General features: G+C 44.1%; 2 protein-coding genes, 1 long non-coding RNA gene and 1 other non-coding gene across 5 annotated transcripts in view; 2 read left to right on the plus strand and 2 right to left on the minus strand.

Annotated features, from left to right (window-relative positions):
- The window catches only part of TNFRSF17 (TNF receptor superfamily member 17), a 54,410-nt gene extending 50,579 nt beyond the window's left edge, over positions 1–3,831 (plus strand). For both annotated transcript variants that reach the window (XM_033101153.1, XM_033101154.1), the window contains 2 exons: positions 319–453; positions 1,929–3,831. In XM_033101153.1, the coding sequence (XP_032957044.1) occupies positions 319–453; positions 1,929–2,215 (422 nt within the window). In that variant the 3' untranslated portion in view covers positions 2,216–3,831. The remainder of the gene's footprint in view (positions 1–318; positions 454–1,928) is intronic.
- A 142-nt stretch (positions 3,832–3,973) lies between these two features.
- LOC117019463 (uncharacterized) lies at positions 3,974–5,474 on the minus strand. Its single transcript, XR_004422498.1, has 2 exons — positions 5,185–5,474; positions 3,974–4,640 (listed from the first exon to the last, which is right to left on the minus strand). It is a non-coding gene; the product is annotated as an uncharacterized LOC117019463 (long non-coding RNA).
- A 207-nt stretch (positions 5,475–5,681) lies between these two features.
- Positions 5,682–13,144, plus strand: part of SNX29 (sorting nexin 29) — a 457,786-nt gene continuing 450,323 nt past the window's right edge. Inside the window, exon 1 of the mRNA XM_033101149.1 lies at positions 5,682–5,771. Coding sequence (XP_032957040.1) covers positions 5,765–5,771 — 7 coding nt within the window. The 5' untranslated portion in view covers positions 5,682–5,764. The remainder of the gene's footprint in view (positions 5,772–13,144) is intronic.
- Positions 8,277–8,350, minus strand: TRNAI-AAU (transfer RNA isoleucine (anticodon AAU)). The gene has a single exon. It is a non-coding gene; the product is annotated as a tRNA-Ile (tRNA).

Genomic DNA, 13,144 nt, shown 5'->3' on the forward strand with positions numbered 1-13,144 from the left:
CTTTGTTGGGGTGGAGGATTCTCTCTATATTGACTATTCAAAGAATAAACATTAGAGGGAAGATGGTGAGGTTTTCTGAATCAAAAGAGAAAGGGAACTAGGCAATTATTTAAATGCCAACAGGAACAAAGTAATTATTCAGAACTAAACTCAATGTTATTCAGCACCGTTAACAACCCAGTTTATCAACTCTTTTAAATAAGTGTTATTTAGAATTTGAAAGTAAATGTTGTTGAATGAGGGGCATAGGATGGCAAATAATCTTTACTTGATGTGGATGTTACCAGTTCATTATCTCTGACATTTCTTTTAATTCAGTGAAAGGACCCACCAATGCCATTCTCTGGACCTGTTTGGGCCTGAGCTTGCTAGTGTCTTTGACACTTTTCATACTGATGTTTTTGCTGAGCAAGATAAGCTCTGAACCACTAAAGGATGGATTTAAAAGCACAGGTTGGTTTGATGGTCAATCTTTGAAATCTATTTCCAAGAGGTGATTATTGCGAGTTTCAGTTCCTTTTTCTTTCTTTCTTTTTTACATTGACTATTTTATTCGGTTAGAGCTCTCTTGAGTGTTAGGGGACAGTTATGTTAAATGAACTTCTTGGTAGAAGGGAGCTGTCTTTCTGATGTTTACACCTTTGCAGGTGTCCTACCATGTCAGCCATCTCCCACATTGTTCCCTTGGCAATTGCTCTTTTGAATTACTGAGGCTTCCGTGGGAAACCTCCATCTTTTGACGAGAGTTAGCACGTTGATTAATATCATGCTATCAGAAACTTCTAGCCAAATCTGCTACTATCAGGAAAAGTGTATTTGGCAAGCTCCATGGCCATATTTTGAATACAAATATATGTTGTTTGCTTGGGTGAACGTTTTACTGCCGAAAATGCTGGAAATGTATAACCAGTAGTTCCTGGATTATTTGAGCAATCATCTCAAAGATTATTATCTTTATAAGTGGTAGAGAACCAGTCCCAGAGAACTGAATGTTCCTAGAGAAATAATTTTCCTTAAGATCCTCAAGGTTAAGGGCTTCTCAAGATAAAAATATTTCTGCAGCACTTTTGCCCATGATCTGATTCTCACTCTGCAGCCACTCCCCAATCTTTTTATGCATTTTTTGTGCATAATCTGCAAAGCATCACCTTGTTTTCAAGTGTAGGATGGAGAGATAAATGGTTGTTCCATATAATTTACTCATTTTTCTCTTTTGCCTGGAGTCTGAGAAACAGGTGGGGAGTAACTTAGTGGTGTTTTGGAAGATGGCGTTACATTGTGGAAGGTTGGGGAAGTAGTAAAACTTATCTTCACAGGCACATAATGGGGACATAGTGAAGACTTCTTCCTTATGTGATCACAAGAGGTCCATTTAAAAAAAATGTAATCTGCCGCAAAATGTGCAACGAGAAGCATCTTTACTTTGAATTCCAAAGTGTTTCCCAAAGGCTGATTTTAGTGTGCTATAACATATGGTAATTTATCATTTCATGTATGTAAAAATAGGGCCAATACCTCAATGCCTCCAAGGGCCATGGAGATAACAAATGAATGTAGGGGGCCCGGTGAAGGCTTTGGCAATGGGGGAGCCCACAGCCTGCCTGAAGGAGACAGGTGCTATCGACTCCAGCCAATTGTTACCATGTAGGAATGTTGACTCTAGGTTGGCACATTTTGTTGTATTAAAAAAAAAAAAAAGCGAGGCCAGTTGTCTAGATTTATATGTAAAATCTGGATTTTTAAATGTGGGCCAACATAAGCCAACACTTTAAAACACGCTATGTCCTAAAGCATGTCTTCACACCTGTGGGCCTGTGGTCTGTCACTTCGTGACTTCTAGTGCAGGACAGCCTTCGGGTACTGCTAAGACTGTCACGGACACACCTCCCGGGAAGTGTAGGGTAATTTTTCTGTTTCTGCATAATTAGAATCAGCTCTCCAGAACGAGGCTAATGCTGACCTGGACACCAAAAAAGAGAGCAGGACCGGGGTGGAAATTCTTCTTTCCAGAGGCTTGGAGTACACAGTAGAAGAATGTACCTGTGAAGACTGTGTCAAGAGCAAACCCAAGGTCGATTCTGACCATCGCTTCCCACTCCCAGCGATGGAGGAAGGCGCCACTATTCTGGTCACCACGAAAACCAGTGAGTACGGCGATGGCCTGCCGGCTGCCGGGAACGTCCCATGGACGGAGAAACCAGTTTCTACCAGATAATTCACCATGTCGACTGGCGTAGAGCTGCTCGGAACATCTTTGGTCACAAGGAAAGGATAATATAGAAGATCTCTTTAGGATGATTGCACTTATCAGTTGCTGAAACAGCTTTTTGTCCTCTAATTCTGGAAAATCTTTATATTAAGATGTATTTCTCTTAGTGTTGGAAGCTTAACTGTGGAAACTTCCTTGGTTTCATGATTAAATTCTTGACTCACTGAAAAAAAGTATTGCAATGTGCAGATCCCAGAGTCACACACTTCTATGGCTGGACCAGTTCCCTTCTATCCTTGCACATACACACTTCAGGACACACTGACGTTTTCTGTTTATTGTTAAAGGAAAGCACAGTTATCCTATGTACTTCTGTAGCTAGGAGAAGCCTAGAGTCAGCCACACTCACTCAGTGTGCAATGCATGGGGACTTCCTGACCTTGTCAGCTTCCAGCTTAGGCCTCAGGCATTATTATAACGATATAAATATAATTGCTAATTGTGATTAAAGTATGCTAAGTATTGTTTTCAGACCCAAATGCAGGTGAAGATAATGATGGCTACACGTATGTAATCTTACTAATATGCCAGGGATTGTTCTAAGTGCTTTACCTGTACTAACTCATTTAATGCATATAACAAACCAGAAGATAGATGAACCATTATCATCTCCATTTTACAGATATGACAGAAACTAAGTCAGAGCAAGGTAACATAGCCCGTAAACGGTAGAACCATAACTTAAACCCAGACATCTCAATCTATTTGTTTCCCTCTTCACATCAACTTAGTTCCATCTCTGAGTTCCCCATCTCTTTGGGCTACCATCTTAGTCGTTATGGGGGGGGGGGGTTCCCTTGCTGTGGTTGTGCAAAAGTCCTGGGGTTGTGTAAAGCTCCTTATGGGAAGGCTATGAAACAGTGATGCCCTCTGGTCACCTGTTGACTTTAATCCTTATTAAGATGCCTAGTGGCACCACAGTATAGACCCTCAAAGTCTTGGGGCTTCGTGGCTTTTGTTTTGGGTTTGGGCTATGTGGAAACTTGGTGGGATCTTTTTACCCATTTGGGGCCCATCCTGGTGCCATTCCAGGCCCTTGAGGGTCACAGGAGACAATACAGTATAGTGGTTAAAAGAATGGCTCTTGGAGCTAGACTTCCAGGGTTTGAATCCTGTGTCTGTTATTAGGAAGTTATGAGCAAGTTCTTTAACCACTCTGCTTCAGTCACATACATACTTACTTTTTCCATAAAAGTCTCTGGTTCATAATAAGTAATTTGTGTTAGCTATATTGCTATAATGATTTTTATTCGTCCCTTTGAGGTCTCCTCTCTCTGAGGGCAGGCACGCACATACTCCTTTGTTATATGGCCTGGGAATATTGCTCCTCACTTGTCACAGGCCCTCTTCCTTCTGTTCTCATCCCCTAGTACAATCTCCTCAATGCATTTAGAGAGCTGCTGGCATTAGGTTTTTGATTCTTGGTCCTTCAGGAGCAGGCTAACATCTCAGGAGGAAGGAATGACAGTACTTAAAGAGTGGTTGGTGGTAGAAAACGTAAAGCACCAACTACATTTTCAGTAACATCCTTCATCAAGTGCCATGAAGAAAAAGTACAGGACGCTTGCTATGAGAAGGTGTAACACGTCATCCACACGACAACTCCGTGAGGCAGGTATGTGATGCCTTACCAAAGGTTAGAGAGGCAGGCAGACCTCAACTAGGCTTTCTGGGGGGGGAATTCAGACACATTGACTCTTTAGCTAGGATAACATTAACAACTGTATAATTTTGAAAATGGGTAAAATAACCCCACCAAATACACAAATATTTTCATTAAAAAAATTAAAAATAATTTTTTTCAATTACAGTTGACATGTATTACATTAGTTTCAGGTGTACAGCATAGCGATTGGACATTTAAATAATGTGACCACCGAAATGAACACCCTGATAAGCCCAGTACCCATCTGACAAGTATTTTCATTTGTACATTCTCCCTACTCATGGCCATATGTTGACTCAATTGTAATGAAGGTGTACAAACCATTTTGCACAGGGCTTTTTAAACGTAATGTATTATCATTGGCCTTTCCCCACTTTTCCATAATCTTTATATAATTAGCATTTTCAACTACTGCAGAGAGTCCATGTGAGGTGGGCCACGATTTTCTTAGCTATCCTCCTGTAGGTGGGCTTTGTTGCGTTTCCCACTTTCACTATTAGAAATAATGTTATAGAGCATCATTCTCCAAAGAGCTCTTGACTTCTGTTGAGTCCAAAAGATAAATTCCCAGGGGCCAGAGATTCCGTGTTGAGAGGCAATGTGGTAGGAGGCCTTGGGGCTATGGATCGCACAGAACTGGACTGGAAATCTGGCTTTTCCCAGTGGGGCTTGGTCCTCAATTCAGTGTTTTCAACTGTGGATCAACTGTTTCAGTCAGCATTGAAAAAGAAGAAAAAAAAGTAGAAGAGAATACATTACCCACAGAATTGTTCTGTTAAACAACTACTTAAATGTACGCATGTATGTACGGGGTTGCAATGTAAAATGTATTTTTTCACTCTGGGTTACCAGGCAAACAAATTGGGAAAATGCTCCTTTAATTATTCTGGGTCCCCTTACTCCCATCTATAAAATGGGGGCAGTAAACTGGATTTAAAGATTGTTGTGAACAAATGTTTGCACACAACCCATCCACCTTCCTCTCCCGTGACACCACCCTCGCCCCAGGCACTATTACCTCTTGCAGGACAATTGCAACGGCCCCCTAACCAGCTGCCCCTTCCTTCTCCACCCTGCCTCACTACGATCATTCTCAGCATAGAAAGGGTAATCGTCTTAAAACCTACTTCAGAGTGTCACCCTTCCCTACTTCGAGTTAGGTAGAAAAGCCCAACGCCTTACCATGGCCTGCGAGGCCCTCCATCCACCTCTTCCATCTTGTCTCACTCACTACCCTCTTCCTACTCACCCTCGCTCCAGGCAACGACTCGAGGCTGGGCCTTTGCACTTGTTCCTTTTGGAACCTTTCCTGCAGATTCTTCCCGGGCCATCTCCTTATCACTGAGGTCTCAGCTCTAAAGTCATCCCTTAGCGAAGCCGCCCGGGACGACCCATCTCCCTTGTCCCCACGCTTTGGCCCATTAGTCCTTTTTCATTTTCCTTCTCAGCTCCTAGCGCTCTCTGGAACGACATCTCACTTTTCGGGGCCTCGTTCACTGGCTCCCTGGCTGACTGCGAGCCCAGGAGGGCGGGGAGGCGACCCGCACCCGGGGACTCGCCGACCACAGAGCGTTCCCGTGGCTGTTCCAGTTGGCCTGGGGTCCCCCGCCATCTCCGCGCCGCGCAGCGCCCCAGCTCTTGCGCCCCACGCGGGCACCTGTGTTTACGTTCCGGGTCGGGGGGCGGGGCCGCGGCGGCGGCGCTCCACTTCCGGGGCGGGGCGGAGGGCGGGGCGGGGCGCGCTGTCGCCCGGCCTGTCGGGAGCTCAGCGGCGGCTGTGGCGGCATTGGAGGCGGCGGGGCGCAGGCACCGGACCCGGGAGCGGCACCATGAGCGGTGAGTGGTGGCCTCGCCGCTGTCACCCACCCCGGCCGCCCGGGCTCCCGCCTCTCCAGCTGCACCTCCGGCCCCCGAGCCCCGCGCCCTCTCGCTCGCCTGCACCCCTCGTCCCATTGCTCGCAGTGTCCTGACCCCACGTCCCTCAGTTCCTGGCCCCGATCACCTGCAGTTCTCTGGCGCTCCTCGTCCCTGGACTCCTGTCCATCACTTACAACCAGTTCCTCGTCACCAGTGCCCCAGGGCCTCCCAGCCCTCCGACCCCCTTGCCGGGTTACCCGACCCCCAGCTCTGAAATCTCCCGTGTCTCGGCGCCAACTAACTCCTAGACCCTCTCAGTCCCAATTCCAGTTCCGGGTACCCTGCGCCCCAGTCTCTCCTCCCACCGGACCCCTCGCCCCCAGTCGCCCCATACACGCAGTGTCCCCTCCCGATGCTGAGTTTGCTGACCCCCGAGTCCCGTGCCCTCGTAGCCCCCGGTCCCCGAGGACTGTTGTCCAGCCGCTTTGTCTTCCTTGTCCCTGTTATTCCCCCTTCTCTGTCCGCCGATGCTTTGCTTTTGTACCAGTTGTTCCCAGTTACTTTGTTTTCCACTCTGGTCCTTGGTTCTCACATTTTGGTTATTTGTTGTTTTTCATACTCCAGCCCCTTCCTTTTCTTTGCGCAGATCATTTGAGGTGTCCCTTGTCCTGTCGTGCCAGCCTTCCCGCGTCCCAGGTTGAGCCCCTCTGGGGACCGTCGCGTGCCCCGCCTGGTCCGCCCCCTCCCTTCCACAAGGGGGCGGCCGGTGTGGTGGGGAGGCTGAGAGGGGCGGGAGGTGCGTGTGGACCGCTGGCCCCGGGGTCTCTGAAGTTCAGCTCCTAGACTTGGGTGCGGATTCTCAGCCCTTCGCTCTGAAGAGATCTGTTGTGTTTTGGTGCTAAGTCATTCCTGGGTGTTGCGTGTGGGGATGAGAATGACTCAGGGAAGCCTCTCGGCTGGGATCTGGATTCGCTTAGGAGGACCCGCCTCCCCTCACTCGGCCTGTTCTCCTCTCCCTGAGCAGTCGCCTCTGGGAGTCCCTGCATCCAGCCCCCTGGCCGTAGCCTTACACCCGGGCTTCTCTAGAGACGGAGTGTGGGCCAGGCGCACACAACCCGTCCCGCTTCATTTTAAGAGAACTTTTAAGTTATCTCTGTTGATCGGTTTTTTTTTTTCTCTCTAAGTTATGTGCCTTTTGTTTTTGCGATTCAAAAGTAAGGTTTGTGAGATAGGTGGTCCTAAGGAGGGACCTGGGCGGTTTCCTGGGAGATTGTCCGTCTCCTGTGTCCAGAGCGAATGAGTTTTGGTCCTTGAACCAAAGTTTCCTTGGTCCTTGAACATTAGTGATACCACAGCAAAGATGTGATGAGCTGGTTTCCACCCAGGAGGTAAGTGCAGGCCCTGGACGCAGGCAGCCTGGGTTCAAATCCTGGCTCTGCCACTTAAAGCTGTGTAACTGAGAGCGACTTACTTGACCGTTCTGGGAGTCCCAGCAAAATGGGGACAGACAGGAGTCTCCCAGGTTTCTTGCAATGACCAAGTAACATTACTAAGGTAAAGTAATGTGCCTCTCACATGGCATTTAGAGCTGTTATTGTTGTTTCCGTAAGGACCCATGTGGGGTTCAGGTGGGGTTGTTTTGTGGCCCAGCTCTGGGACACGGGCTGGGGCTAAGTACTTCCCAAAAATCTCTTCCTTTTAATATGACCAAGGAGGGTCTGCCTCAGGCTCACAGTTCTGGACCGTTTTCTCATCTGCTTTCATCACGTGAATAGGTAAGATTGACAAGCCAAGGAAAATTGATCAATGAGCAATTTAATATTTAAGTTTTAAAATTTAATATAAAAAATCATTAGGTCTAAGGCCAATGCATTACAAAAGGAAACTAACAAATGGCTTTTTTTTGTTTTTTAAAAAAAGGAAAAACTATTAAGAATGAAAGCCTTCTTTTGGAAAGATTGTAATTGAGACAGAAAAAGTGGTTGCTGAGGATGGAAGGGGAAGTCCAAGGTATTTTCAATTCTTTCTTGAGAAAATAGTTGAAATGGGTTTTTCCCATCTGTGGGATTGATAATTGGCACACAATAAAATAACATGGCATGGAAATATTTCCTGCTTTTCTTGTTCCTTTTATTAATAGTAAATTTCAAACATCACCAGTGGAGAAAATAGTCTAATGAACAATTTCCAACTCATGACCACTTCACCTATATACCTGTTTACTTCCGACCTCTCACCCCATTTTATTTTGAAGCAAATCCCAGACACTATATCATTTCATCAGTAAATATTTTAATATGTATCTCTAAGATTTAGGGACTTCTTTTTAAAAACATAATTCCATTTTCATACCTATAAGAACTTAGAAGTAATTCATTAATATCACCAGATAGTCAATGTTCAAATTTTCATGATTGCATTATAATTTTATTTTATAGTGTATTTTCTTTTTGTTTTTTTTTTTAAGGAGGGTGCAGCTCACAGTGGCCCATGCAGGGATCGAACCGGCAACCTTGGTGTTATTAGCACCACACTCTAACCAACTGAGCTAACTGGCCACCCCCAATAGTGTATTTTTTAAACTCAGGCTCTAAATAAGATTTAAACAATGCAAATTGGTTTGTCTTTTGTCTTTAGGTCTCTTTTTTTTTTTAGTGAAAATTTTTTTTAAGTGTTCAGTATACTAATAGAATTGTGCAAACATCACCATAGTCAATTTTAGGACATTTTCGTTCCTCCAAAAGAAACCCTCTATCCATTAGCAGCCATCCCTCGCTCAGCCCCAGGCAACCACTAATCTACTTTCTCTCTCTCTGGATGTGCCTATTCTGGACATTTCGTAGTAATTAATCCTACAACATGTGGCCTTTTGTGTGGCGCTTTTCATTGAGTATAATGTTTACATGGTTCGTGTTGTAGCATGTACTTCATGTTTGTGTCATATTTTGTACTTCATTTCTTTTTATGGTTGAATTCATATTGTATGAACCTTCCGCATTTTGTTTATCCATTCATCAGTCGATGGACATTTGACTTGTTTCTACTTATTGGCTATGATGAGTCATGCTGCAGTGAACAATCCCATACAAGTTTTTGTGGCATGTATGTTTTCATTTTTCTTGAGTGTATATCTCCGAGTAGAATTGTGGGGCATACGAGGGTCACATGGTAACTCTAAGAGGAGAATTGCTGGATCCAGTCAAGGAACTGTCAAGACTGCTTTCCAATGAGGAAGCGCCGTTTTCCTTCCTACCAGCAGTGCAGGAAGGTTCTGGTTTCTCTCTTTTTGATAATCGCCATTCTAGTGACTGTGAAGTGGTGTCTCTTTGTGGTTTTGATTTGCATTTCCCTGATGACTAGTGACCTTGAGCATCTTTTTATGGGCTTATTGGCCATTTGTATAACTTCTTTGAGAAATGTCTGTTCATATTCTTTGTCCATTTTTTAGTAGGTTGTTTTTCATTTTATTGTTGAGCTGTAAGGATTCTATTTAATTTCTGGATTCAAGTCCCTTATCAGGTATGTTATTTATAAACATTTTCTCCCATTCCGTGGGTTGCTTTTTCCCTTTCTTGATGGTATCCTTTGAAGCACAAAGTCTTCTTTTTTTTTTTAAAACCATAGGTTCCCCTCTCATCTTTCTCTTTTTCCTCCCTCGCAATTTTTGTTGAAAGAAACAGTTTACCGTGTAAGATTTCTTTGCAGGATTTTGCTGATGTATCCTTTTGGTGTGGTTTCACGTGTTTCTCAGTCTCTTCTATAGCCTATAAATTGGCAATTAGAATCCGCTGTACTTTCGAGTTGAAAATGTTTGCGTGGAGTCCGAGGTCAGATGGGTTGAAGGCCAAATACATTAAGTGACAAGAACCAGGAAGTGGAATGGCTCTAGGTAATGCATACGCAAGACAGATGGGTATCAGGAGGCCAGAAACAAATAAGATGACCATTAATAGGGAAGTGGATAAATATATGTGGGAGGGTCACATGATGGAAAACCTCAAAGACGTTAAAAGGAATAAAATGGATTTATATACATCACCGTGGCTAGATCTTAACATTAACGTTCTCTAAAAAAAAAAGCAGGGTACAGAATTATACCTAAATATAATCGATGCACATTAAAACATGCACACAAAACAGTGTTTTTGGATTCATATATGTATGTAAGAGTAAGCAAATTGTCAGGAGGAAGGAGGTATCCACATACCACATGTGGGTGGTTGTCGTAGGGTGACAGGTTCATGATTTATTTGTTTTTCTGTTAAGAATCCTATAGGTAGGAATACTTGATTTCCAGCCTCTGCTAGCTAAGAAATTCTGATTTTGAGATAATGTTTTTGCTGTTACTGGAAAGTAAACTTGTAGGGCCAGAAATTCATTATGATTCTCAAGCATTGTCTTTTGTAAGACTTTACCTCTGAAGCCCTTTTGCTCGGTTCCATCGCTTGTTACTCTGTAAAGAATTCTTCTTAAGTTAGAAAGACACTGAAACCCCCGTTTCAAGGGTGGGGACCCAGAGAATCAAGTAGTTTGTGGAATAGAAAAACTCTAAGAACCGGATACACCAGGGTTTGGGGCTTAGTGGGTAATTTACTGCTCTTCTTGCCTGATGTGTATGTACATTTTGGCAGGTTTTTCTTACTTTTTTTTCTTGGCAGCTTTTTTTTTTTTTAGTTTTCTGGAATGTTGAAGGTCATGGTTTTTCTCTTTGGCATTGACTGGGTCATCTCCAGCAGTGGCTTGTGTTTAGAATAAAGAATCAGCTGAAACGAGTGAATGGAAAAAGGAATATTTGTGGTTTTCATTCAAACAGAAAAAGTTATGATGTCAGCTGTTTTTTTTTCCCCCTAATGAAGGCCCTGAGTTGATCTATTATGGCAGATTGTAAGACCTGAGTGTTCCACCATCAGCAAAGATTTGACCATCTCCTATGTGAGCAAGTGGCAGTGGACTAAATGCCATTGACACAGACTCTCCTGCTCCTTGTTGCATGGCTCTGCCTGGGTCAACGATAGGAAGTTAAATTCTTCGTGTTCTTAAAGTATGGAACTGAAATCCAAGATTTTATGGGCTTCGCTAAATTCTGGCAATGGGAACATGATTCCAGGTAAAGCGCCTTCCATCTGGCCACCATCTTGTCTGTCCACAGGCCATGGATCTCCACGGGGGTGATAGCACCCCCATGGGGTGAAAATCTTACTGTTATGTATACATCATCGATATGCAAGCAGTACATAAACAGATGTACAGTATATCTCTGGTGTTACACTTTCATGGAGACGGTGATTAAGGAAAAAAACTCTAAAAAGAATCTTAAGGGGGAAAGTGATGAAAAAAAGGTTGCGAAACACCTATATAGGCGGAAGTAATTTTACTATTATCATATACATTTGTATTTTGCTTTTACCCCTGACATTTCTGGATAAAACTTCAACACATTGCTACATGGTCTTCATATTGATCACTTGTATGGATTTCGTTATCCCTCATTAATCCATCATCTTGCATGTAGCACACTTTTTAAACCATTGACTGACTCTATGTGTGGAAACTGAGCTTGTTCCCCCCACCTCCACCCCTTATTTTGGTTCCTATGATAAATAATGATGTGTGAATATTTTTGTTCAAGGTAGTTTTCATTCCTTTAGATTTTGTCTTTAGGACGATTTCCCTGAAGTAGCATTAATATGAAAGTGTTGATCATTCTTGATTGTTCTTTCTTTCAAAGTTGTTGTAGTAATTTAAAATGCTACCAGGAAGAGTGAGGGCTCTAGTGGCAGCAAAGCCTGGCCAGAAATACAGGGTTCAACATTCAGCAGACATTTATTGGATGAAAATTTGGAAGTCTTCTATCACTTAGCAAAGGGCTATACTTTTGGTGTGTGTTGAAGCAAATTGCATGAACCCACCAAAAAATGTTGTGTTGGAATCATGCATGTGTTAGCTAGGACCCTTCGGTTGCATGTGGCAGAAGCTGATTTCAGCACCAGTGGAATTTAAAGTGTCTTGTCATGGGAACGTTTAGGGATGGGGCTGGCATCAGGCTCAGCTGGATTTGGGTGCGTAGGGAGTCATCAGGATTACTTTTCCATCCAGTTCGCACCCCCGTAGCAGAAAGGAATAGGAATCAGAAGCCTGCTCCTTATGCCAGCCCTGGGTGGTGAGCCTTCTCGGGGATGGAAAGAAGCCTTAACACACCCCTGCTCACAGGAGGAACTCAACAACTGTTGAGTAGGACTCCCAAGGGGAGTTCCAGGGCTCCCCAAGTGGCTGCTCTAAGTGGAGAGGGCCAGAACGGGCCAGGCGGCAGCAGCAGCTCGTACACGTAAAGCCCAGAATGAAGAAGCAGCTTTGTCTGCTCAAGCACCAGCCCCATGAACAGATAAAATGGACAAGCATTAGTCCCCAAAGGCAGGGTGCTGGTTCCCGGTATGGTGGGGTAAAGCGGCCCAGCTGGGCCAGGACAAAGGGACAGACTGTCCGCCACCACACGATGAAAAGAGGTGGCTCTGCCTTGAGACAGATGGGCTCGGGCCATCCGAGTGGGCATGTGATGTCTAAGATCAAAGACCACGTTAACAGCGGGTTTATAATGGGCGAAGAATTTACTCTAGAGCGGGGGGTCAACAAACTGTCTGTAAAGGGCAAATGGAAGATATCTTAGGCTTCCCAGGCCATAAGGTCTCCGACACAGTGACTCAATTCTGCCATCATTGAGTGAAAGCAGCCACAGACAACAGTAAGAGAATGACTGTGGCGCAGTTGTTCCAATAAAGCTTTATTTACAAAACAGGTGGCTGGCTCAGTTTGCCAACCTCTATTGTAGGAAAAAAAAAACAAAAATGGCAGTGTGCAAACACTTGAAAGAGAAAGTGTATCTTCCCCCCTGGCTGGAGAAATGCACATTATATATACTTAGTAAATTAACTGCCACATGTTACCATTCTGTAACTACTAACACCACCCAGAAACAATTAATGTGTTGGTAAAGCTATGGGGGAACAGGTACACACCACCAGTAACAATGTATCATTGGTGCTAAGTTCTTGAAAAGCAAAGTGGCAGGAAATACCAAACACTACCAAAGTATCAAATTACTTTCCTGGCATCTTGGAAACTGAGCTAAGAAGGACTAGGGGAAATGAGAAAAGAAACAAGTAACTATTTCACCAGTCCCTCTATCTTTCAGGTACTGAATAAGGCACTGTACATTCATCACTTGCTTTCATTTCCACTTTCTGATGAGAGAATTAAGAATCGGAGCAGTTTAATAACGTGCCCGCGTTCTACCATAGGGAGTTAAAGCCAGGATTGCCAGAATCCAGGTTTTTTGTGCTACAACACGATGATGG

Source organism: Rhinolophus ferrumequinum, assembly GCF_004115265.2.
Source record: "Rhinolophus ferrumequinum isolate MPI-CBG mRhiFer1 chromosome 15 unlocalized genomic scaffold, mRhiFer1_v1.p scaffold_54_arrow_ctg1_1, whole genome shotgun sequence".
Taxonomy (NCBI): domain Eukaryota; kingdom Metazoa; phylum Chordata; class Mammalia; order Chiroptera; family Rhinolophidae; genus Rhinolophus; species Rhinolophus ferrumequinum.